Source organism: Mustelus asterias, chromosome 23, assembly GCF_964213995.1.
Source record: "Mustelus asterias chromosome 23, sMusAst1.hap1.1, whole genome shotgun sequence".
Taxonomy (NCBI): Eukaryota; Metazoa; Chordata; class Chondrichthyes; order Carcharhiniformes; family Triakidae; genus Mustelus; species Mustelus asterias.
In genome coordinates, this window is record NC_135823.1 from 26375870 (window position 1) to 26402851 (window position 26982).

The 26982-nt window shown below is 41.4% G+C and overlaps 1 protein-coding gene across 1 annotated transcript in view; it reads right to left on the reverse strand.

Moving 5' to 3' along the window:
• The window catches only part of sdk1a (sidekick cell adhesion molecule 1a), an 839938-nt gene that overhangs the window by 199107 nt on the left and 613849 nt on the right, over positions 1–26982 (reverse strand). Inside the window, exons 16-18 of the mRNA XM_078240149.1 lie at positions 17705–17845; positions 13620–13801; positions 8785–8900 (exon numbers count right to left, since the gene is read on the reverse strand). Of these exons, the coding sequence (XP_078096275.1) occupies positions 8785–8900; positions 13620–13801; positions 17705–17845 (439 nt within the window). The remainder of the gene's footprint in view (positions 1–8784; positions 8901–13619; positions 13802–17704; positions 17846–26982) is intronic.

The window sequence follows — 26982 nt, forward strand, 5'->3', positions numbered from 1 at the left end:
GGGAAACTAACAAGGTTAACAGTTGAATTTATGTTGAAAACAAAATAACATAGATAAGTAATAAGATTAGCAGATGTCTAGAGGAATAATAAGATGCAATTTGCCCAGTAACAAGATTAGCAGGCATCTAGAGAAACTGAGATGCAAATTAGCATATTAGAAATATTGTTTACCAGAAATCAGTATACAAATGATAACTTTTAAAGGCAAGGCATTTGAGAGATGTAGACAATCGACTCCACAGGGTGGAATATCAAACTGAACAGTATAACTGCCAGGACCCTCACTGGGAAAGGAGGCTCGTTTTCCATCCAACAGATAGACTAATCTTCAAAGAGCCCCGTTCCATCAATGATCAGAGCCATGGCGGCCTGCTCCATCTAACATTTAGAGCTACGGCAGATTGCAGATATTCTCCTCCAAAAGATGCAGTTTTGTGCCTTCGCTGAACCAGGAAAAAACATTTTCCCAGACTTGGTCTTTTAAGCTGTATTATGTGGTAACTATGTGCTGGATTTGACTTATAGAGTTACTAAACTGGATGTTGTTTGGGAAAAGGGGTCTCAGTGAGTTCGGGGAAATACATTTTGGGAACAAGAGGTAGTTGCAGATAAAACAGTCTGTTTAGTTATTAATATATTTAAGTGTCATAGTGTAGTCTTGTGTGTTTTCTTTTCTTTTACTTTAATGAATACTCATTAATTATTTATACAACAACTGGACTTGTTCCTCACATTATTCCATACAAATATACACCACTAAAAACTGGTGTTTCAAGTTATCCTTCATGATTTTGAGACATTCTTGCAGGGAATATCAGCGAGGTTCTTAACAATAGTAATGTTAATAGTCAAACAAAACATTTTACAAGTATGAAAGAGTCTGTACATTTGCTGATGACAGTGTTCCTCAGTATGGAAAGCTAATATCATCAGCATAAAGCTGATGTGGGATTTGCATACATGTCTTGTCTTACAGGCAGGTGTCAGCTCTGGTATCTAAGTAGACCCCTCTGTAGATGAACACAAGTCCTTGATAGCAGCAAAGAGAAGAATATGCAAAGAATATTGGTGCCAGAACGCAACTCTGCATGACCCCAATGCTGATCTCAAAGAGTTCAAATGTTGCCCCATCATAGCTAACCTGATCCTTCAGTTAGCAAGGAGGAGATTACATTGAGCTGCTTTCACAGCCAAGGTTTGGCAGGCACTTTTCTTCAACATCTTAAATAGATCAGCACAGCTCACATGGTTACATGCATTGTTAAGGTTGATGGAACAATATATCGTGGTTTTCTTTGTTCATGGCATTTCTCTTGTAGCTGCCAGAGTGAGATGATCATGTACTGGATCTTGCAGTTCTGAATCCTTTCTGGGATTCGGGATAGAAGCATTCAGCCAAGATCTGCAGTCTGATACGGGGACCAAGGGGCAAATACTTTTCACACAATACTCACCAGGGAGATACCTAAATAGTTGTGGTCACCCGGGTTCTTCGTGCAAGGTCACAATCTTTGCATCACGCATAATCTAAGACACTGCCACTGCCCCTCCTTCCATCAAATACAGAGATGTTAGTGAAGATGCTACAGCAGTATCAATTTCTTGTGCTTCGATAAGTTCTGGTGGTATGGCTTTATTCTCTGGAGCTTTGCCAATGGAAAGCAAGTCAACAACTTTGCTAAGCTTTCCACTGCGGATTCGATATCTAGCTCTTCCATGAATAGAAGGTCTACGGCTTCCTCGGTGACAGTCTTCCCATCCACCTCTCCAACTATTTATTGCTTTCAATGATGATCTGCTCCATATTTGTTTTTAGCAGAGCAGTGTTCTTTGCTGATGGACTTGCTCCTTTTTGATCCTACCATACATGTCCTTAGTGTTCCGTGTATCAGAGGACATCTGGATGTGCTGACAAAATTGTAACCAGTACCCGTTGGCGCAGTGCCTAGTGGTCTGCTGGCCTTTAGTTCAAGCAATTCTTAGTGCATTCAGAGTCTTCTCACTTGGATCGCTCTTGTAATTAATGAGGGCAGATTGTTTGGCTTCAATAGTAAGTTCCATTGCAGCGATTCTAGCCTCAAATCGGTCAAAATGTTTCCATCCTTGTTTCCTATATGTTGAGAGTTCAATCTTGTAAATGGTGTCTTAAAATATCTTCTATTCTGCTTTGAACAGAGAAGCTTCAAGGATTGCACCCCAACCTTGGTGCCCTCTAGATTGTGATCTGTATTGCAATCAATGTTGTGGAAGCTGCATGTGTTGAGGATGCTGTTAAGAGTCATGTTTGGTGACGATAAGGACCAGCTGATGCCAATATTCTGGCCTTGGATGTCGCCAGGATACCGAGTAGCATGGTTTATTCTGAAAAAGTATCGGTACACAAAGTTAAGTAGTCTCTGTCATTTGAATTTATCTTTCTCATGCTGTGATGTCGGAGTCAAGTGCGCCACGTCTCATGGTTCATGCCAGCTCTTACATTGAAAATCTATTAGGTAAAGATGTTCTGTCTTTGGAATTCTGTTGACAGTAATGTCGACTTCCTTATGGAACGGACATTTAATCTCTGTAGTGGAGAACAGCAAAGGTGCACAGATATTCATGCGGTTAACTGGTCCTGTTTGAGTTGAGAAGCAGATGGCCTCTCGACCATTTGTCAGGGGTTCTATCACTGAGATCAGCAAGATTCAAAATACACGGGCAGGGGGGCATTAGTGGATGAATTTGCAAACCTCAAAAAGAAAACCTGTGAAATCTCAAAAGGGACGTAAAAATTCAAGCAAGGTCAACCCCTGCATTTTGATTGGAGTAGCAGTGAGCATGGGAGACAGAATCCATGAGGACTTGCTTCTCTAATTACAGGTTCCCTCTGGTCCAGCACAGTGGTTAGCACTGCTGCCTCACAGAACCAGGGACCCGGGATCAATTTTGGTCTTGGCTGACTGCCTGTGTGGAATTTATATGTTCTCCCCATGTCTGCGTGCATTTCCTCGGGGCGCTCCAGTGTCTTCCCACAGTGCAAAGATGTGAAGGTTAGGTTGATTGGCCATGTTAAAATTGCCCCTTAGTATCCCAAGATGTGGAGATTTGGGGGATTAGCGGTGTATACACGTGGGATAACAGGGATAAGGCCTGGGTAAGATGCTCTATCGTAGATTCAGTGCACGCTCAATGGGCCAAATGGCCCCCTTCTGCACTGTTGGGATTCTATGCTCTTGTTGTTCCTAAAGAAACAGAATCTATGAATGGAGGAACGGGGGGAATCTGATTGGAGGTCAAGGAGCAGACTGCAAATTACAGTTAAGTTTTTTTTCAGCCCAAATATATTTTGCAATTACATCCATTAATTTGCATGAAAGCTCAGGATATTGGATGGTAACTAAATCAAAATACATTACACAAAAAGTTCTTTGCACTCTAACACTGAAATACTGAATTGCAGACCATTCCCTTCCAAGCAGCCCCGATTGTTTTCAATTCATAAAACAGTTCTGTGCCACATGAAGCCTCAGTTATGCTGTGATCGAGGGCTCAGAACAGGGTTAGCAAGAGGAAAGGGTCATGGGAATCAGTAAATGGGAGGAGGCATCAAGCAGGATAGATGACGAGGGAGAGGGTCTCGGAAGGCAGGCAGCGACCAGGAGAATTGGGGAGGGAGGTGACAAGCAGGGGGGTCAGGGAGGGAGGTCGCGAGTGGGATGGCCTGGGGTGACATGCGCAAGTGAGTGGGAAGGTTGGGGGGGGGGGGGGGGGGGGGTGGGGGGGGGGGGGGGGTTGTAGCAAGTGGAAGAGGCAGTAAACTGAAGAATTGAAGTTGGAAGCGTCGAGCAAGAAATGCGGAGAGCAGGTGGGTCAGGGAGGAAGGCAGCAAGTGGGAGGGTCAAGGAGAGAGGCGTTGAGGAGGTGGCAAGTGGGTGAGGCAGGGAGGGGGTTGGCAAGTGGGATAGGCTGGGAGGCAGGTGGCAAGTGGGATAGGCAGGGAGGGAGGTGGCAAGACAAAAATAACTTAAACCATTCTCTTTAATAAACAAATATTGGCATAGGGTATAATATGTTGGTAGCCCCAGTGTGCCAATATTGTGGAATGATGGGGAAAATGGTTATGTGACATATCAGCTATATGTAGCCAAGTCAATTGGAGAATGCATCAAGTGAATGCAGCCAAGTATTTTCTGGATGAGGGAGAAAAACAATCAATGAGCATGTGACTAAGATGTCCCAGTCAACGCCTTCTCATATGAGATTACAAATCAATATGATCAAGGAGTCAGTCATTCGGTTTCCCTGACTGAGAATAATGGCATGCTACACAATCTTGAAGAAATGGGTGAAATACATCCAAGATGAGAATGAGCCTTTGATTGTTACAACTCAGGAGGAGGCCATTTGGCCTATTATTTTGTTGCAACTCTTGGAAAGAGCTATCCAACCATACCCTTTCCATATAGACCTGCAAGTTTTTTCTTTTCAAATATTTGTCAAATATTCTCTTGCAAGTAATTGTTCTGCTTTCACTACCCTTCTAGATTGTAACTTGCCGTTTAATTGTTTTTTCAATGCTGTCTGTGGTAACTTGACCACAGAAAGCAGGTCAAAGTGCGTTGTGAAAGTTCTTCCATACAAAGAATAAAAACGTTTGAAGTATGGACTCAAAATTGGGAGTAACTAGTTAAACTGAAATGACAGTGACAGAAAGAATCATAAGTAACAGCAGTTAATGTACGAAATATACACAGGTAGCAACAGCAATAACTGATGTCGTCACAGCACTTACTAATATAATCAGCAATGGATTTTAATAAGATGATTATTTATATATCGTAATAATAACACTCAATAACACAGTCCTTCATTGTTTTTCTAATTATCTTAAATGTGGCCTTCTGGTGACTGACCCTTTTGTCACTGAAGACAGTTCGTCCTTATTGATTTTATCAAGCGCTTTCATGATTTTATACATTTCCCTGAAGCTGATGCTCTAATTGTTGCAATTGGCAAGCTGGTGAAGAGATTCAAACATGGGACAAGTTCCCCTTGCAAGAACTGCTATACATCTGTTTATGTTGTGATAGATTTGTATAGTAGTTTGCACAATGAATGGGCAAGATACTGTACAGTGAATTTATCCCAGTGTGACTGAATTCATTCATACCAGCTGTGCTTATTATTTTTCTGATTGCATATTCCATTTCCCAAGTTCCATATTCTGCAGCGTCCCATTGAATTCCATTGCTTGGTTCAATCATTCATGAGTGATATAAAGCTGCCTCAGCCACATGAGGGTCTCCAGAGATGTGGTGTGTATTACCATGATCAACCATGCAGAAATTCATTTGGTCCCTTACTAACTTAGATAAACTGCTTCTTATGCCTGCCTGTTTTCTGTTTTATTATGTCAAATAGTTGGGATTTAAGATGAATCTGATCTTAAGTTTATTACTGGGAATTGTATTTGAATCGAAATTTGAGAGAAAACACCAATTAACTCAAAGGATGGTATCCTGAACTCCAGGTAAAAACCAAAAAGGAGCCCCTTAAAACCAAATGGTAGCAACAAAAAAAATCAAAAGTTGCCCTTGACAAAATTAAGCTAGGCAATATTTTTTGTTAAAAGGAGCCCTCCAAAAAAATTATTTTGACCCCTGGCCTACATTCTGCTCATGTTTCCTTCCAACTCTGCCAGATGAAGCACTCTCAGCGAGTCTCATCGTGTATAGGGAAGGTATGCCAATGTTCAACCTATCAAGTTCCACGTTGATCACAGCTGTCTTGCGGATGTTGTCAATTAGCTGCAATTTGTCTGTCATTTCCGTGGATATCGTCCTGATGTTCCAGCTTGCCAGCTGAAGAGCTGATATCTTCTATCTTTCCCTTTGTTTACCTGTTGTGATGGATGTGGTCTACTTGTTGAGCTGAGAGTCGAAGTTCCAAACACCCGCTGAAGCAAGTGGACTGAGGCAGCTCAGCACCTCATGAATCAGAAGCTGGTTTAAGGCAGTTGACCAGTGGGATGCAACGGTCCCTCCTACTGTCAGAGACAGCCCATGGCACCCGTTCTCTGGCCAATCAAGTTGGGATTATCACTCATAACTGCAGTCTCTCATGTCGCAGTAACACACTGCAGCAGAATTGCAGTGTCCTCTCCAGCGCATAGGCCTGGCGAAATTAATGGAGACTCTGGGCTGCCCAAACATCATGAATCCTCTCCCAGCCTCTCTGGTTGGCCAAAAGGAGGTTTATCCAACCATTCTGCGTAGGGGAGGGGTCACATATCAATTTTTACAAATTTCACATTAAACATGAATTTCAAAAAGAAAGCTTACGTTACAAAAGAAACAACTTGCTGAGTAAACAAATTCAAAGCAATTACTGATAACTGAAAAGAATGAGTAAAAAATAAAGATGATGATTAGGGTGATTGAGTGTGACAGTGTGTGTATCTGGTACACTCCTAATCTCAGGAAGCTAGCTCACTCAGCCAGTATGGAGTGGGTGGCAGCGTGTGCTGGAATGTGGTGCGGGAATTTTGGGATTAGGAGTCAGTCAGACACACATTCACTTTCTTCTCCGTCTCTCTCACACACACCCCCGCTCCGCCGGCTTTGCTCCCGAGGCCTGCCCACCCCCTCGCTCTGAGGCCGTCTCTCCCAGCCTTGCTCAGAGGTCTATTATCTCCCCTCTTACTCTGAAGTCCTCTCAGCCCCTCGCTCTGAGGAAAACTTGCCCCACTTGCTCCGAGGACTGCTCTTTCATTTTCCCTGGGGCCTATTCTCCCCTGGCTCCGAAGCCCTCCCACCCTCTCGCTGAGGCCCGCTCTTCCCCCCACGCTCCGAGGCCCGCTCTTCCCCCCTCGCTCCGAGGCCCGCTCTCCCCCCCCGCTCCGAGGCCCTTTCCTCCCCCTCGCTCCGAGGGCCGCTCTTCCCCCCTCGCTCCGAGGGCCGCTCTTCCCCCCTCGCTCCGAGGGCCGTTCTTTCCCCCTCGCTCCGAGGACCGCTCTTTCCCCCTCGCTCCGAGGACCGCTCTTTCCCCCTCGCTCCGAGGACCGCTCTTCCCCCCTCGCTCCGAGGACCGCTCTTCCCCTCTTGCTCCGAGGGCTGCTCTTCCCCCCTCGCTCTGAGGGCTGCTCTTTCCCCCTCACTCCGAGGGCCGCTCTTCTCCCCTCACTCTGAGGGCCGCTCTTCCCCCCTCGCTCCGAGGGCCGCTCTTCTCCCCTCGCTCTGAGGGCCTCTCTTCCCCTCTCGCTCCAAGGGCTGCTCTTCCCCCCTCACTCCGAGGGCTTCTCTTCCCCCTCGCTCCGAGACCTACTCTCTTTCTCATTCTGAGGCCTGCTCTACCCCCTTGCTCCAAGTCCCACTCTCCGCTTGCACTCCAAGCCCACTCTCCCTCCTCATCCACATCCTGCTCTCTCCTCTTGCTCTCACCCTGGGCCTGACCTTAAAAACTTACTTCCCTGCGGTTTTCTGCTTATCCAATCACAGGCAGGTTTCTCCCTGCATTGGCTGCTGATCAGAACCAGACTCTGATTGGAGGAGCAGCTTTACAGCATTTTTCAAATGTGAGTGAGTTGAAGTTTAGTGGGCCGTGTCCCGAAGTTTTAGGGGGCCACAATATAAGTTGGACAAGCCTGGTCTAAAGGAATGCAGAGCACTACGTTTGTCATATTTAAGCTCTGCCTTTGGGCCCCACTCCAGGTTTTTTGTCAGAGTTTACGTTCTTATTCTTCATCTCCCCTGTGGTATCCACATGGTAGTGCGGCTATTTGCTCGTAACAGAGTTTGGTTCTGAGATCCAGGTGGGCCTGTGCCCTACATTTCAGGGAGCCAAACTTGCAAGTTTCTCTGAAGCTATAGCCTGTGGCTGCAAGGAACCCTAATTCCGCCTGTCAACACGGGCATAGAAAGGGCTTAGCGATGGAGACGCTGTATGAGAATCTTATACATTAGGCTCTCCTTTTCATGTCGCTTCCAGCCAGCAGTGCGGGCTAAAAATGAGAAGTTCACTGGCACAAAGCAAGAAGCACACTAATTCTCTTTGGCCACCATGCACCCACACACTAAGCCAGTGATAGGCAACCTAGGCTAGTGAGTGGGCCCATTAGTGACCCTCTCTCACCTCAGATTGAAATTAGGCTTGTTCACGAACCATGATTCTATGAATAAGATTAAATACATGTAATACTGAATATTTCATAACAAGTTATAGAAAATGCTTAATCATTTATATAATAATGGAACTGTCAACTTCAAATGGTAAAAACAAAATAAATATTTACACTTCGGACGCAGAGGGAATGCTCGGCTCTCAAAGTCAATGTTGTCTGCAATCAGCACACACCTCACTTTATTGGCCCTTGCAGTACGCACTTCAGTCATATTGGTAGGAAAAAAAACTATGCGGATGGAAATCAGGGAATGTGCACGGGTAATGGTCAACAAAAGTCTCTTGGGCCACACTCAGTACCCAGATGGGCTGCATGTAGCATCCGGGCCACAGGTTGCGCACTAGTGCACTAAGCGCATCACATTGACCTGTTGACACAGTCAAAGCATATATCACCACCCTCTTTGTCCCTGAAGCTTAACCCCATCCCTTATTTGCTGGCAGACAGATCTTGGGTTTCCAATTTACATCAACTACCATTGTATTTGCCAGCCTTATTTCCCTCTTCACATCCCCTCCCAACTTACTGCATTTGGCCAAAGAAAGATTTCAATCATATATTTTTATTTCTAAAACTACACAACTTTTTTTTTTTATTTTTAGTTTTCATATTCTGTTTTATTACCTTGTAACCTTGGTTGATACCATTTATGAACTGCTGCGGAGGAGGATCCCATGTAAACTTGATAGCAGTGGAGTTCACAGCTTCAACTTCCACACTCTGTGGGGGTGCTGTCGGCACTGCACACAACCAGAACAACCAGTCACATTCTTTTTCACTTCTCAACTACCAAATATACCTAACAACAGTTAATGAGCTTTGCAAATTATAAATCGATCTGAACTACAGATGCAAGACAACCTTTAAATGCACCACCATCCTTAAATTGTGAAACTGACGAGCATTTTCCATTTCGCAAAGTTCTGTGAGCAAGTAACAATAGAGTCTGAACTATTTGAACGGTTATTTACTTAAAGAAATTAGATATTTTGGCCTTAAAATGACACAGTAATGCTGGAATGGAATATATTGTGCATTATATTGTTTAATACTCTTTGCCTGATTACACAGTTCATCATCTGACTTAGTGAGAGAAATGTCACAGGAAATTGCATGGAGGCTGAAATTCACCAGCACATGCCAATCTGCAAAGTTCTCTGACCAAACAGTAATTAACCTCTCAATGACAGGAGCTTCTGTTTACTTGAATGCAATTAGACTTTCTGGCCTTAATTGGTCTTCGTAAAATCATAGCAGAATAATACCAATGGCCTCGGAGATCTGCTAAAATGTATTTTGTTCAGAACATCGCATCTCATTGGAGGAATGTTAATGAAAACTAGTGGGAGTGGTGCAGGCTAATTCACCTTTCCTTTCTGGGGGAAGTCTGTCCGAAAGTCTCACTCTGCACATGAATCCACTTGAAATGCTCAGACTAGAAATCACAGTGTAGTCGTAGAAGTAAAAGGCACATCATGTAGAGAAAATACACTCCGTTATGAAAATGCCATTGAACAATCAAGTCCAATTCCCAAGCTACACTGAAACTTGTTTCCTTTTACTTTGCACTATAAAACTTAAAATTTTGGTTTATAAAATAATTTTTAAAAAATTACTTGTAGCAGTGTTGGAATATGGGATGATGGGGTTCAAGGTCACACCGATAATGAGTTCCTAATCATCTATGAGCCAACAAGAGATGGCTAAACATTATCAATTGGAAGGATGAAAAATCAGGTCAGTCACTTCTTGTATACATTCCCTTAACTGTGCATGGCCCGCCCACATGTTGCCTACCCATTCTCTCAGCTAAGGAAATGGAGCAGGTCACAATGGTATCTCACCAAGGGGAGAAAATAAAACTTAAAATGTTCCTAAACATGACTGTAAAATACAAGGTTAACATCAGAAAGCATACATGATACTAATGGAATAACGATGTAACATCACATGAAGAGAAGCAAGAGAAACCTGGAAGGAGAAGCTCTAACTTTGTGTCGGGGTCCACACGCGTACATACTTGCTGTAAATAAGAGTAATGATTTTGAGGAACTACAGACTCGAGCAACATACCTTGGGAGAATAGACAACCCCCAAAATGCTTTTCTTGACCCCAGTCATACGACACACCAATGGCTGGTGTCAGGTTCAAACAAAATCCTGCTGCAAACTATTGCATAAACTTGGGACTTAATCAAGCTGCAATTCATCCATTAGTTTTAAGAGTTGTTCAAGATAATCATGCAGATGGTTAAGATTTAACATTTAATAACCCTGACTCACTAATTCGAGGGCACTGATGTTAATCTGACACCCAATGCTTCATTCATACAAAGCTTCTTTGAAGACCACTGAAAGTTCAGAAACTACAATTTCAAATTAGTATGCAGTGGAGCTGTGGCAAAGAGTTTCCGGGTGGAAAAATCAAATGAAAAAAGTGACTGCAGTGAGACTGACAAGTTCAGTTACCATCCCTGCCTTTATGACAAAACAATTGAAAAAAAGTCAACTGACTGGAAAAGAAATTATGGAATTAGTGTTTGGACCTGATAGGGAGAAAGCTTGGTTATTTTAATTACTTGAAGCTACTTTTTCAAATTATTATTCATATTGTGGCAATGCATACACAGACAAAAACAACCTACTGGTCTCAAAGCAGTTGCTCATGGACTTAGTCATTGTCTTGAAAACAAATGTAATTTGCATTATGATAACACTATTAGAATTCTGGAGCCCAGGAAAACATTTGGACTTACTCATGTTAATTTTTGTAAATATAATGAGCCAAAGACTTGATTATCTTACCACTGGTAAATCTTTGTAACTGGTTCCTCTCCTACAATTGAAACATAAAATGTTGAAGTGTGATTTTTAGGTCTCACTCTGGCTCATTGCTGGATAGGTGCAGCGCAGCAAGTATGCTGCATCTGTCCAGTACCACTGGAATTCCTTGGTCTGGGCACTTGTTGTTCATGCCTGACAAAGGGAAAGAGCCTTCCTAACTGATGGCCTCAGAGCCTTCTAGTTATTTCTGAAATACAGCAGTGTGATTGTTTCAAGGCCTGAAGATTGGCTCATTATATTTACAATAGTTAATGCAGACCTTCTTGGTGATCCTCACTGGCTTGTTGCTGGATCCTTCTAAACCTAATTCTAGGCTAATCGGCACCCCATAACCACAGATGAAAGGGAGCCCGGGACTGACTGCTCTTGTTCTTCCAGGTGGCAGAGGTTTGCAAGTTTGGAAGGTGCTGTTGAAGCAGCCCTGCTCAGTTGCTGCAGTGCATTTTTCATCTTGGTACCATGACCTTGGTGGGCCTTTGGTGAAAGTTTAAGTTTCTGTATGTGGGCTGCTTAATCCAAGATAGTGTTGAGCTCAAGTGTTGTTGGAGATGCACTCGCTAAGGCAAGTGGGAGTATTTCATCATATTCCTGAATTGTGACTTCTAGGTAGTGAATAGGCTTTGGGGCATTAGGGGCAAGGTACATATTGCAAAGTTTTCAGCCTTTGACCTGCTCTTATAGACACAGCATTTATGTCGCTCTTCCAATTAAGTTGCTGCTCAATGGCAACCCTCAGATGTTGATGGCTAGAAATTCAGCAATGGTAATGCAATGTCAAGGAGAGATAGTTAGATTCTCTCTTGTTAGAGATGGTTCTGCTTTTATGTGGCATGAATTCTGTTTGCCACTTACCAGCCTAAGCCCGAATGCTGTTCAGGTCTTGCTGAATGTGGACACAGACTGCTCCATTGTCTGAAGGATTGCAAATGGAACTAAATATAGTGCAAATCATCAGCAAATATCCCCACGTCTGGCCTTATGATGGAGAGAAGGTCATTGATGAAGCAGCTGAAAATTATAGAATTCCGGCAGTGCAGACCATTCATTCCATCCAGTATGCACCAACTCTCCAACAGAGAATCCCACCTAGGCCTTTTTCCTGTAACCCCACATATTTACCCTGCTAATCCCCCTAACCTATGCATCTTGGGACACTAAGTGGCAATTTAGCATGGCCAATCCACCTAACCTGCATATCTTTGGGCTGTGGGAGGAAACCAGAGCACCCGGAGGAAACCCCTGGTTGAGCCTAAGCTCTTGCCTTGAGGTGCTCCAGCACCAATGTCTTTGGCTGAGATGATTGGCCTGCAAATACCATCACCATCTTTCTCGGTGATAGCTATAACTCCAATAAGTGGAGAATTTTCCCCTTATTTTCTTTTATCTTCATTTTTACTCAGGTTCTTGATTGTACAGTCAGTCAAATGCTGCCTTGATGACAAGATCAGTCACTCTCATCTCACCTCCGGAATTCAGATTTTTGGACCCATATTTGGCTGGGATGAACTTTGTAGCTGGGTGACCCTGATGGAACCCAAATGGAGTGTCGGTGAGTAAATGCCACTGGATACACTGTAAATTACACCTTCCATAACTGTTGACGATCGAGAGTAGACTGATGATGTGATAACTGGACAGACTGGATTTGTTCTGCTTTTAGCGGATAGAACATGGGCAAGTTTCCACATTGTCAGGTCGATGTCTGTGTTAAAGCTGTACTAGAACAGCTTGGCTAGTTCTGTAGCATGTCTTCAGCACTACATCATGGCCCATACGTTTTGCTATATTCTGGGCATGTGAAGACTTAAGAGGTTGCTGACAGAATGAAGTAATGATGGCCAATGCTGGCAGTTTTGCCATCAATACCATTGCAAAATCCAGGCCTACCTTTTCATGCTGATTTTTCTGTATCTTATCATCTGGTCTCTTGCCTAGGAATTGAGAATTTTCAGACAGCTGCTCATTGACTGAAACCTACCTCAGATTCATACTCTGAAGGGACAGATCATATTATACACAATTTCATTTTAGCAGCTTTATTTACATAAACTTCTCATGTCAACTAATCTCATGATATGCCAATTCTGACCTCTTCTCCACAGCAAGTATCTGAGCAGAGGGTTTAAAGGAATAGTCCAGATTAAAACGAGTTTGATTTATGCAGCTCAAAATCCCAGATTACTGGAACAAATGCCACAGGAGATCTGGTATTAAAAATACATTTGTTATGCAATCTCTGTAGTGATGGGTCTTACTCTCAGGACACATGGAAATTTGAATTTTTCAGCCATCCTGTTGATGAGATTCATCAATCTTCAGATAATCTGTTCCATGGGACAACAGTGATATTAAACATAAAACAAAGACGGGGTGGGTTTGATCATTTATAATACTTCTGCATTTCACCACAACTCCGCTAAAGAAAATTTGTTTCCATTTCACTGAGCAAAGACGGACATCAATGTCAACTTTATCAAACGCCTGGGGCTCATTGTGTTGCTGCCTAGTTGAAGCAGCTGTAAATAGGACAATGGCAGCTCCCAAGGGGATGAATGCCAGTGAGTCAGGAAAGACATAATTTTTTGAAAAGTAAATCTCTGAAATGATTTTCTCACCTCCCTGCAGCGTATACTCAGCTGCTGCCCTGCTGTATGCACCAAGCCCAGCGCTATTGTATGCCGCAACTTGGATTTCATATTGGGTCCAAATGATGAGGTCCTTAAGCAGGCAATAGGTCACTTCAGGGCTAGTGATGTTCTTAAGCTGGTATCCACCTGGAAGGCCTGCAAGTCGATACCTATAAACAAACAGAGTGAAGCTCAAAAGTGGCATCATCGGAATTGCAGTGGGATTGGATGCACTTCAGATGTATAAATAAAGCAATGAATGATGTTAGCATGCTATGATACGGTTATACAACTTTAAATAAATATAAATTGTAACAATATGCCATATAGAACATGTCAAAAATGAGGAGCATTTGGTCCAGTTCTTATATTTTCTCATACCTCTGAAAGGAATTTTAACACTTTGTAAAAGTTTGTTAATAGTTCACTATTATTAAAAGCAGTTTCTTTTCTAGTTTGAAGGACATCTTTAAAAATATCAAAATATCACAAAATACTGAGACGTCGATTTCCCAATGATTATATGGTCCCCAACATGATAATTAAAGCAACACATTTGATAATTGTGATGGGTGAAAATAAAGAAAGAGGTAGATTGTGATCACTTTAAAATAATACTGCATGTTGACTACACAGATAGAAATATTTATTACCTTGGGACTGGGCATAAACTGGTCATCTGTGCCACTGAATTTGTCAAATATTTGGTATGGAAATGAGACCTGGTTATAGCATGTATTGCTTTTACAAATTGGGAAAAATTTCAAAATTGCCATTTAAATGTTTTGAACATTTTTGAAAGCACCAAGGAATGAACAGCAAATAGAACACATATCCAAGTTCAGAGAGTTAATTAACAAACCATGTTCTCCTGCTTTTTACAGTTGCTTTATCATATCATGCCTGTCCCTTAATCTAATTTTATTAGTTGTTTTTCAATATTGGTGTCATTAATATCCTGGGATAATTTGGCTGTTTTCATGACAACTTTTCTCCAGTGTGATCATTGTAATTCATGATAATTGTGGTAAATGAAAAGAACAGCAGTGGGCTAAACTGCTGCGCACCATCTCCACTATTGTCTACACCTACCCAGCACAGCTGTTAAGATATTCCATCTGGAATCATTGCAGGGGCAGTGACTGCAGTGGGAATTGCACCACATTCTTCATCAATTTTTTGCTGCTGATTAAAGCAATGTTGAGACCAGGGAATGGATCATCTTGGACCATGGACACTCAGCGTCAGCTTCAAGCACGCCACTGACAGTGCAGTACATTAAGAGAAAAAGATAAACTCCTTTTTACCACCACTATAATATGTTACGCCATCATTTGATTGTTTCCATTTCCCACATCTGCAGTCCCCATGAGGATGACAATTTCATGTCAATTTGGGTCAAATTACGAGCAATTTTGTGCTGTATTCAATGTGCATTAGCAACTGGATTGAGACCAACTGAAATCAGCTTCACATGGGACTTTTACAGCCAGCAGAGAAAGCACACTTTCATTCATCAGTCCATGATAGATTTATTCTTGATCCCAGAGGTGCAAAAACACTGTGTTAACCTATTGCACAGCAGCCCCCCCCAAGAATTGACTCAGCGCAGCATTTTTTTAAAACCTGGGGAAAGTGTTCAGTTTCCACAAACAACAGTAACAACATCAATGGTGGTTTACAATGTTATTCTGAACTTGCACTGTGATATTTTATTAAAACTTCCATTTCCAAAATAAATCATTCCAGATCTTTTCCCATCCTCATTGATTGGGGGAGTCTGTTGGTAGGCAAAGGGACATCTGGTAAGTGGGAAGTTTTCAAAAGTGCGTTAACCAGGGTTCAGGGTAAGCACATTCATTTTAGAGTGAAAGGCAAGGCTGGTAGAAGTAGGGAACACTGGGTGACTTGGGATATTGAAGCCCTGGTCTAGAAGAAGGCGGCGGCATATGACATGCATAGACAGCTAGGATCAAGTGGATCCCCTGAAGAGTATAGAGGGTGTCGGAATTGAGTTGAGAGAGAAATCAGGAAGGCAAAAACGGGACACAAGATTGCTTTGGCAGATAAGGCAAAGGAGAATCCAAAGAGCTTCTACAAATACATAAAGGGCAAAGAATAACTAGGGAGAGAGTAGTGCCTCTTAAGGATCAACAAGGTCATCTATGTGCGGATCCACAAGAGTTGGGTGAGATCCTAAATAAATATTTCTCATCAGTATTTACTGTTGAGAAAGGCATGGATGTTAGGGAACTTGGGAAATAAATAGTGATGTCTTGAGGAATGTACATATTGCAGAAGAGATGGTGCTGGAAGTCTTCAAGCATATCAAGGTAGATAAATCCCCGGGACCTGATGAAATGTATCCCAGGACATTGTGGGCAGCTAGGGAGGAAATTGCAGGTCCCCTAGCAGAGATATTTGAATCATTGACAGGCACAGGTGAGGTGCCTGAAGATTGGAGGGTGGCAAATGTTGTGCCTTTGTTTAAGAAGGGCTGCAGGAAAAAGTTTGGGAACTACAGGCCAGTGAGCCTAACGTCTGTAGTGGGTAAGTTGTTAGAAGGTATTCTGAGAGACAGGATCTACAGGCATTTAGAGAGGCAAGGACTGATTAGGGACAGTCAGCATGGCTTTGTGAGTAGAAAATCATGTCTCATGAATTTGATTGAGTTTTTTGAAAGGGTAATCAAGAAGGTAGGTAAGGCCAGTGCAGTCAATGTTGTCTACATGGACTTTAGCAAGGCCTTTGACAAGGTGCCGCATGGTAGGTTGGTGCATAAGGTTAAATCTCACAGGATCCAGGGTGAGGTAGCCAATTGGATACAAAATTGGCTTGACGACAGAAGACAGAGGGCGGTTTTAGAGGGTTGTTTTTCAAACTGAAGCCTGTGACCAGCGGTGTGCCTCAGAAAATGGTGCTGGGTCCACTGTTATTTGTTATTTATATTAATAATTTGGATGAGAATTTAGGAGGCATGGTTAGTCAGTTTTCAGATGACACCAGATTGGTGGCATCTGGTGTCATCTGAAAAAGGTTATCTGGATTGCAACAGGATCTTGATCAAATAGGCCAGTGGACTGATGAATGGCAGGTGGAGTTTAATTTAGATAAATGCGAGGTGATGCATTTTGGTAGATCAAACAAGGGCAGGACTTGTTCAGCTAATGGTCGGGCATTGGGGAGAATTATAGAACAAAGAGATATAGGGGTTAAGATTCATAGCTCCTTGAAAGTGGAGTCACAAGTAAACAGGGTGGTGAAGAAGGCATTCGGCATGCTTGGGTTCATTGGTCAAAACATTGAATACAGGAGTTGGAGCTTCTTGTTGAAGTTGGAATACTGTTCTGGTCATCCTATTATAGAAAGGCTATTATTAAACTAGAAACAGTGCAGAAAACATTTGCTAGGATGCTACCAGGACTTGATGGTTTTAGTTATAAGGAGAGGCTGGATAGACTGGGACTTTTTTCCCTGGGGCTTGGGAGGCTTAGGGCGAACTTAAAGAGGTCTATAAAATAACATGGGGCATAGATAAGGTAGATAGTCAACATCTTTTCCAAAAAGAAGGGGAGTCTAAAATTAGAGGGCATAGGTTTAAAGTGAGAGGGAAGAGATACAAAAGGATCCAGAGGGGCATCTTTTCACACAGAGGATGGTGAGTGTCTGGAACGAGCTGCCAGAGGTAGTAGCAGAGGAGGGTACAATTTTGTCTTTTAAAAAGCATTTACACACTTTCATGGTTCTGATGGTTATAGAGGGATATGGGCCAAACATGGGCAATTGGGAATAACTTAGTGGTAAAAACTGGGCAGCATGGACAAGTTGGGCTGAAGGGTGTGTTTCCATGTTGTAAACATCTATCCATAGTTTCTATTGTGTCATGTATGAAGGCAAAATACATATTTAATGTAATGTAAAAAGACCTATAATTGATAATGCATAAAGATTCCTAATGACTTGCTACATTTTTCTTTAAAACCTTTTGCTGGCAATTCTCCTACCTGGATTCCACTTCTTTATCAGGGGAATTTGCTTGATTTGGGAGAGTTTATTACAGCTTTACACTTTACCTGAGGATGTATCCTTTCAGGACCCCATTGATCTCTTGCTCTGAGGGAGGCTGCCACTGTACCATTATGGATTGGTTTGTTCGACCACTGGCCATAATATTCTGAGGAGGACCGCTAGGAGGCTCTTCAGGTAACAGAAGCCTGAAACCAAACATATTGTGCAATGCATCAAAATATTAGATATGCAGAAAGCTAGAATAACACATTATCCTACTGTTGAACAGTCCATGTATATAGGTAAGATAAGGCAGTTGAGAGAGGCAATATTGCCTTTAGGAAGATTTTTTAGCAGTTATTTTGCTCTGAAAACTCATTTCTAGATCTTCTGGTGAGATGCTGAAACTTTCCACATCTGTGAAGAAGTCATATTATCTGCTTAAACAGTTTAAAAAATATACTTTTCTTAACAAGATAGACATAGGGATGTGTTTCATCAGGAGCAAACGACTTGTTGTTAGTAAAAATGTTTGGCAATGTCCCTTTAAAACTCATTTCTGAATTGCTGGGCGGGATTTTCCAGCCCCTCCCGCTGGTGACACCAGAAGTCAACGGGGATTTAAATGGATTGCTGCATCCAACGCAAAATAGCCCGTGATAGGGCTGGGAGGTAACAGCAATTAACTGTGTTACTCTCTACAGATGCTCCATGACCTGCTAAGTATTTCCAGCATGTTTGGTTTTTATTTCCGATTTCCAGCACACTCAATATTTTGTTTTTGTCTCTTTAATACTCTGCTGGTCAGTCTATTTCTATCAATTTCGCAATATCTTTAGGTTACAGTTGGCCTGCCACAGTTTCTCAAGATTGTTTGAATTTGAATGCTTTCCAAAATGGGACAAATGTTATTTTATGGGAGGAAGGGGTAATGCAAAGATATGGAGAGAAAGCAATGTGAAGGAAGAAAATTCAACACATTTATTGAACCAAAATAATTGAAGTCCATACACATGATGCCCTCCATCTGTGCTGTAACCATTCTATGATTCTGTAATAAGTGTGAGTGGATGCATGCATTTATATTGCTTTTTTTGCTCAAGTCCTTCCTGTTCCTTTCACATAGTTGGATGAAGGGAAAGATTGAACATTCCTGCTGATGAAAAGAGTCATTCGTTACCTTGTATGCATGTTTTTACCAAGAATAGAAGAATGGAAAATGAATTAATTTTATATGGGTAAAAACAGTTTGTGCTCATTTCCACAGTGACACACAATTAATGATGCAATTATCCCTAAAGATAAGGGCCTATAAATTGGATCAAGCCTGAATTGGATTGCAATCTGAGTTGCTTGTTGCCAAAACTAGCTGATAGTCCACTGGCCTTATTCATGTATCGCCCGCAAGCTGCAGGGATCAGTTGCAAACCCAAAGGGTTTGATTCTACTTGTGAAGTACACAATATATACAACTCTTTTTTTTAACAATTCCATTTTCTCACTAATAACAAAAAACAGATCCCCCAGATATATTAGATATTTTTAAAACATTTTTCTCAATCATGCAGCATTGAGAAAACCATTGGATCCAGCTTCTAAACACAAAGGAATCAAAACAGTTTCTCCTGATCATTATTTTCTACATTTTCCTTAAATCCAAAAATAAACCAGCACTGCAGCTATTAATAAGAAATTGCAAGCACACAGCTGTATTTGTGGCCGATAAGAAGTGGCAGTGTTTGAATTCACATGTCTATTTAGGTGATAATATTATCAAAAGTTTTTCCTCCATTTTTATTAAATTTTAATGAAGTCAGTTGCAGCTCTCACCACCCCCCACTGCTCCCCCTGCTCCTCTTAAAATCATTTTTGATTTTCTTCAAGTCACAGTAAGGATTTACACGATTTTGAGCGAGTGCTGACATATGTTGAAATTCTAAATTTTCAGGGCAATTGTAGGAACATAGGAGCGGGAGCAGATCGTTCAGCCCTTATATATATTTTATACTCCATATCAAAGTCATTCTTTTGATTTTCTCCCTGCTCACAATTTGGGGGAGGGAATGGAAGGGGAGCTTTGAAGCACCGCACTTAAAGTCAATCACCGAAAACTTAAAAGGTGGATTTTTTAGTTCTTTTCCTAGTAAATAGGAATAGATAGATAACTAAACTGGTCAACATTAATTAGTGCAGAATAAATTTGTTCGTTCCTCATAAAGCCATAATTCATTTGGCATATTATTTGCGAAGGAAAAAAGCATTTTATCAATTGAAAATACACATCGCCTATTTTTGTTTCAAAGAGTTAAGACCAAACAAGCTTGGTGAACAGTAAATTGCTATTGAGTTTTGCATTCCCTTATATGATGTATAATTAATACAGAAATTACAGCATAGAAAATGGGTTATTTAGCCCAACTGGCCCACGCTTTAAATCTCTTCTCACTTTACTTCTAACCCTATTAGCAAATCCTTCCTCAGTCATGAGAAATCTAGTTGTCACTTAAATGCATCTGTACTGTTAGCCTCAATTAGTCCCGGCAGTGGCGAGTTCCAGTTTCTCACAATTCTCCGAGTAAAAAAGTTTCTCCTGAATTCCTTGACTGTCTTATAAGAACATAAGAAATAGGAACAGGAGTAGACCATGTGACCCCTTGAGCTTGCTCTACCATTCAGTACAGTCATAGCTGACCTTCAGTCTGAACTTCACTTTTCCACTCATTCTCCCTATCCCTTGATTCCCTGAGACACCAAAAGTCTCTCTTCCTCAGCCTTAAATACATTGAAGGCAGAGCATTTACAACTCTCCAGACTAGAAATTTCCAAAGATGATAAATCTCGGAGTGAAGAAATGTCTCCTCATCTCCGTCCTAAATGATCCTGAGATGATGCCCATGTGTTCCAGATTCCCCAGCCAAGGGAAACATAGAAACCTAGATGTTCAGAGCAAGAGTATGTTATTTGGCCCGTTGAGCCTGCTCCTCTATTCATTTTGATCATGGCTGCTCATCTACTCATTAGCCTGATTCTGCCTTGGCCCAATATCCTTTGACCACTTTTGCCTCAAGAGCTGTATCTAACTCTTTCTTGAAAAGATACAATGTTTTACCTCAACTGCTTTTTGTAGTAGCAAATTCCACAGGCTTATCACTCTTTAGGTGAAGAAATTTCTCCTCAACTCAGTCCAAAAAGGCTTACCCCTTATCCTTAAGATTATGACCCCTGGTTCTGGAACACCCCCACCATCGGGAACATCCTTTCTACATCTACCCTGTCTAGTCCTGTTAGAATTTTATAGATTTCTATGAGACTCCCCCACCCCCTCATTCTTCTGAACACCAGTGAATACTAACCAACTCAATCTCTCATCATACATCAGTGCTGCCATCCCAGGAATCAATCTAGTAAACCTTTGTTGCACTCCCTCCATAGCAAGGACATCCGTCCTCAGATAAAGGAACCAAAACTGCACACGATATTCCAGGTCTGGCCTCACCAAGGCCCTGTACAATTGCAGCAAGACATCTCTGCTCCTGTATCGAATCTTCTCACTATGAAGGCCAACATAGCATTTGTCTTCTTTAATGCCTGATGCACTTATATGCTTATCTTCAGCGACAGGTGTACAAGGACACCCAGATCTCATTGCACATCCCCTCCATCAAATTATACCCATTCAGATATTAATTTGCCTTCCTGTTTTTGTTACCAAACTGGATTACCTCACATTTATCCACATTACACTGCATCTGCCATGCATTTGCTGAAGTATCTCTGCATCCTCCTCATAGTTCACCCTCCCATCCAGCTTTGTAACATCTGCAAATTTAGATTGGTTGCCTCATCTAAATCATTAATATATATTGTGAATAGCTGGGGTCCTAGCACTGATCCCTGTGGTACCCCACTAGTCACTACTTGCCATTCGGAAAAAGACCTGCTTATCGCTATGGTTTCCTGTCTGCCAACCAGTTTTCTAACCATCTCAATACACTGCCCCCAATTGCATGCACTTTAATTTTACACGCTAATCTCTTACGTGGACTTTGTTGAAAGACTTCTGAAAGCCCAAATAAAGCACACCCACTGACCCCCCTCATCAACTCTACTAGTTACATTCTCAAAGAATTCCAGTAGATTTGTCAAGTATGATTTCCCTTTCGTAAATCCATGCTGACTCTGTCCGATTCTGCCACTGTTTTCCCAAGTGCTTTTCTATGAAGTCCTTGATAGTGAGACTCTAGAATTTTCTCCTCTACAGATGTCAGGCTGACATGTCTATAATTCCCTGCTTTATCTCTACCTCCCTTTTTAAATAGTGGAGTTCCATTAGCTCGCCTCCAATCCGTAGGAACTGTTCCAAAGTCTATAGAATCTTGGAAGATGACCACCAATGCATCTATTTCTAGAGCCACTTCCTTAAATACTTTGGGATGTAGATTATCAGACCGTGGGAATTTATCAGCCTTCAATTTCATTAATTTTCCGAACATAATTTCTCTACTAACACTGATTTCCATCAATTCTTCCCTCTCACTAAACTCTGTGTTCCCCAATATATGTTATTTGTGTCTTCCTTTGTGAAGACAGAACCCAAGTATGCATTTAGTTGGGTAGTCATTTCTATGTTCCCCATTATAAATTCCCCTTCAACATTTTGTATGTTTCAATGAGATCACCTCATTCTTCTAAGTTCCAGCGAGTAAAGGCCCAATTTATTCAGTCTATCCTCTTGGGCAATCCTCGCATCCCAAGAATCAATCTGGTGCCTGTTTGCTGAATGGCCTCAAAATTATGGAGACCAATATTGGACACAGTGCTTCAGGTGTGATCTCATCAAAGTCCTGTACAATTGTAACAAGACTTCTTTAATGCAATAAAGGCCAGCATTTCTTCTACCTCCTGTAATGACCTCAACGAGGCCCATCAGGTGGGTTTCTTGGAGTATGAGTTCCCCGATTGACGTAACAATTGCCCGTCCAATCAGGGAATCTCACTTGTGTATATAATGAGGAGTGCCAGGTCTACTGGCACTCCAATTCTGACTATGTACCTGAAGCACTCTTAGGAGTGGAGATAAGTTTGTAGATGAAGGGAATATGTGTTGAAGGAACACTAGACTGAGGAGTTATTTCATCTCCCTAATCGCTTACTCTATCTACACATTATCTTTGTGTTCCTTTTACAAGTTACAAATACCCAAGTTCCTCTGAACATCAACATTTAAAAGTTTCATGGCTTTGAAAAAATATTCTGCTTTTCTATTCTTACTATCAAAACATAGTCTCAAAATGACCCACATTATACTCTATCCGCCACCTTGTTGACCACTCACTTTGGAGCCTGCGTTCTCCTCACAGTTTCCCACTGAGCGTTGTACCATTTGCAAACATACCTGTCTCTTCATCTAAGTAATTAATACAGATTGTAAATAACTAGAGCCCCAGTAATAATCCTTGTAGCAATCCACTAGCACAGTCTGCCAATATGAAAATGCCCCATTTATCCCTATTCTTTGTTAATTCCTTTCTGTTAACCAATCCTCTATCCATGGTTATATTACCTCCAATTCCATGAGTCCCTATATTGCATATTAACCTTTTTCACAGTGCCGTATTGAAAGCTTTTTTGTAATTGAATATATTGTATCTACTGGCTCCCCTTTATCTATCCTAAATGTTAGGTCCTCAAAGAACAGTGATTAGTTTGTCAAATACAATTTATTTTTTGGACAACCATGTTCACTTTATCTTTCTATACTAAGTGCTATATGGTCATAAATGTCTGTCAAGTTTATTAGGAGATGAACACTATTTTAAAAGCAACATGGGATATGGACATTCTCGTCACTCCAAATAATCAGGTGACTTCTTTTGTGTTTCTGCACAGAGACAGACATGTCTGAATACATTTCTGGGAAGTTCCTGAAAATGCAAATTGCCTTCCCAGGTATTGATTGATTGTGCCTATTTCAAATGCAGCTTAAAAACTACAATAGCTGCCAGACTGGCTGGTTCCATGATGATGGAACTTCAAATGAAGGCATTCCAGAGGCTAATCATAGCTGGAATGTTGATGAGAGAGCTCCAGTGTGGCAAACTGCTTAGCTGTCAACCCACTGTATGGACAATGGGAAACATCCATGTCAGTGTCACAGGACCCTGCCTCAAAAGTCACCTTAGGCAGAGGATTAGGATTTATTCATTTTACCTGTCAGAATATGGTTCTTCAATATAAGGGTTTAACCGACTTCAGCTCAAAAGTCAGAAGCTTTCTGTTGCTTCAGGTGAACCAAAGTGAATTCATCACCGGAAACCTCCGTCATTTTTCTTCGGTGCATCAACAGGAAATCCTTCAGGCCAACAAAATTTCAACTACAAATCTTGTGAACAGATTTGAAGTGATTTTTTTTTAAGCCTTTAAGTAACTTAAGTTCATCTTGCATCTTTAGAACATATCTGTTCTTGTGTGTGTGTGTCTGTATCTAGTTTGTGTGAGGACTGTGTTGTTGCAATTACATTTTTGGGGTTCTGATAACTAAATATTTATCCTTTCTTTTGATTTAAACTCAAGTCTGTTTTGTGTCGCTTCTTTAAAGTCACAGCACTAAAAAGGAGAAAACAACCACTCCTTCTCAAACATTCCTTGTTGCGGTGTGTTGAAAAGTGAGAAAAGCAGGGAAATTATCCCACATTTTACTCAGCCACAATAGTGCATTGTTATTATTTCCTTAATAATAGATTCCAGCACTTTCCCCATGAGTCATGTCAGACAAGCTGGTCTGTATTCCTCTGCCTTCTCTCCTCCTCCTTTCTTGGATAGCATTACATTTGCTAATTTCCAATCCACTGAAATGTTCTGGGATCTGGGAATTTTGGAAAAACATAACCAGGGCTTCCACTATTTTTGCAGCATTCTCTTTTAGACATCCATGATTAGGCCATCAAGTCATGGGAATTTGTCAGATTTTAGCCTTTTAAGTTTTCTCTTTACATTTTCTCTTTTAATTAGCTAACATGAATCACTCTTGTGCAGCTCCTAGGTTCCTTTCATTTCTCATGTTTAACTTGTATCCTTTACTGTGAAAACAGACATAAAGGCCAGAATTTTCCGACCATTCACACCAGCGGGATTTTCCTATCCCGCTGCAGTGAACGGAGATTTGGCTTGTCGCCAAATTCTCGGTCATCGCTGCAGCAGGACCGTGGTGTTAACGGGTGGTAAGATTGCGCCCACAGATTTGTTCAATGACTCTGCCATTTCCTCATTCACAAACAGGACATATAAAGACACAAACTCAATTTACAAAATAATGGTTGGAATGTGAGTCTTTACAGGTAAAGTCTTTACCTGTAAAGACTCGCATTCCAACCATTATTTTGTAAATTGAGTTTCTCTTTATATGCCCTGTTTGTGAACTGAAATCCCATTCACCTGACGAGGGAACAGCGAGCACTCCAAAAGCTAGTGGCTTTTGCGACCAAATAAACCTGTTGGACTTTGTCAAGTATGATTTCCCTTTTGTAAATCCATGCTGACTCTGTCCGATTCTGCCACTGTTTTCCCAAGTGCTTTGCTACAAAGTCCTTGATAATGGGACTCTAGAATTTTCTCCTCTACAGATGTCAGGCTGACATGTCTATAATTCCCTGCTTTATCTCTACCTACCTTTTTAAATAGTGGAGTTCCATTAGCTCGCCTCCAATCCGTAGGAACTGTTCCAAAGTCTATAGAATCTTGGAAGATCACCACAAATGCATTTATTTCTAGAGCCACTTCCTTAAATACTCTGGGATGTAGATTATCAGCCTTCAATTTCATCAATTGTGAGTGTTGTGAGACCTCTTACTGTGTTTACGCCAGTCCAACGCCAGCATCTCCACATCATTTCCTCATTCCCCATAATTTTTCCAATCTCTGCCTCTCAGGAACCAGTGTTTATTTTAGCCACGCTCTCTTCTACACCTGTTAAAGCTCTTAGAATTGGTTTTTATATTCCTGGCTAGTTGACTCGCATATTGGATTTTTTCCCTTTTTAATCAACTTTTTGGTCACCCGTTGCTGGTTTCTAATACACTCCCAATCATCAGGTGTACTACTATTCTTTGCAACAGTATAGGCCTCTTATTTTTATCTAATATGTCTTTAACTTACCCAGCAAACCAGAGATGGATCTTTCTTGCTGAGTTCTTGTATCTATTGTTAAACATATTGAATTGTTTTTGAATTATTTGCGTTCCTAGTTATCTATCGTGTGAATGTTTCAGGAAACATTTACTTATCATGGACCTTATTCCTCATGCAATATTACCATTAAATTATCCTTCCCTTCTTTTCCTATCTACCCCTCTTTACCCAAATCACTACACTGTTCTATTGTCTTGACTTTTCCCCTTAGATTTATAAACCTCTCTTGATCTGTATCCTCTCCCTATATTGTTTAGTTGAAAGCTCTATCCATGGCTTCCTGTCAATGGCTGTGTTTTGGCCTCTATTGTGTCACTTCCCAACCTTCTCTTTGCTAAAGAAAAGAGGCCCAGTGTAAGTTTAACATAACCTCTCAGCATTTCAATTCAGTTCATCTTGGAAATGAACTCCAGTGGTTTATTTGCATTTGTTTTGCCCTTGTGTCCCATGTTGCTTCTTTTAAAGATTTGTGAATTTGCACACCACATCCCATTTCGACTCTTACTTCCCAATGAGTATCTGGTTCCTTAACCCCACCCACCCCACCAAAATGCATCACCTCACATTTATATATTTTAAAATCTTCTCAACATTCCTAGCTCTGTCCCTCTCTCTCCCAAAACTTCTTATTCAAATCCAATACACCACTTCCAATGTTTCTCACTGCACAAAGCAGCGTTGGCCAGTACTGCATATAAATACCAGAAATTGTTATCTCTCTTTGTTCCTCCTGCACCATCCCATGGTGCTTGATATCAATTGGCCATGATATCGAAGCCTTTCTCTGTGCCACTGACTTTGCAATGGCTCCAATTCAAATCATCCAAAAACCCTTAACCACCATCTTTGGAGACAAGGATCTATTTCAGGTCCCCTCCACTTATTGATCAACATGTTATCGACCAATGATATATATTCAAATATTATGGAATCTTACAGCACAAGAGGAAGCTATTTAGCCCTTCATGCCCACACTGATTATCAGAAAGAGCTATCCAAGTGTCACAGTATCCCGCTCTTTCCCCATTGACCTGAAAAATTATTATTTTTCAAGGTACTTACTCAATTCCCTTTTGAAATTCACTATTGAGTATGTTTCCACTATCATATCAGGTATTGCATTCCAGATTATAGCAATTCCCTGCGTTTTAAAAAT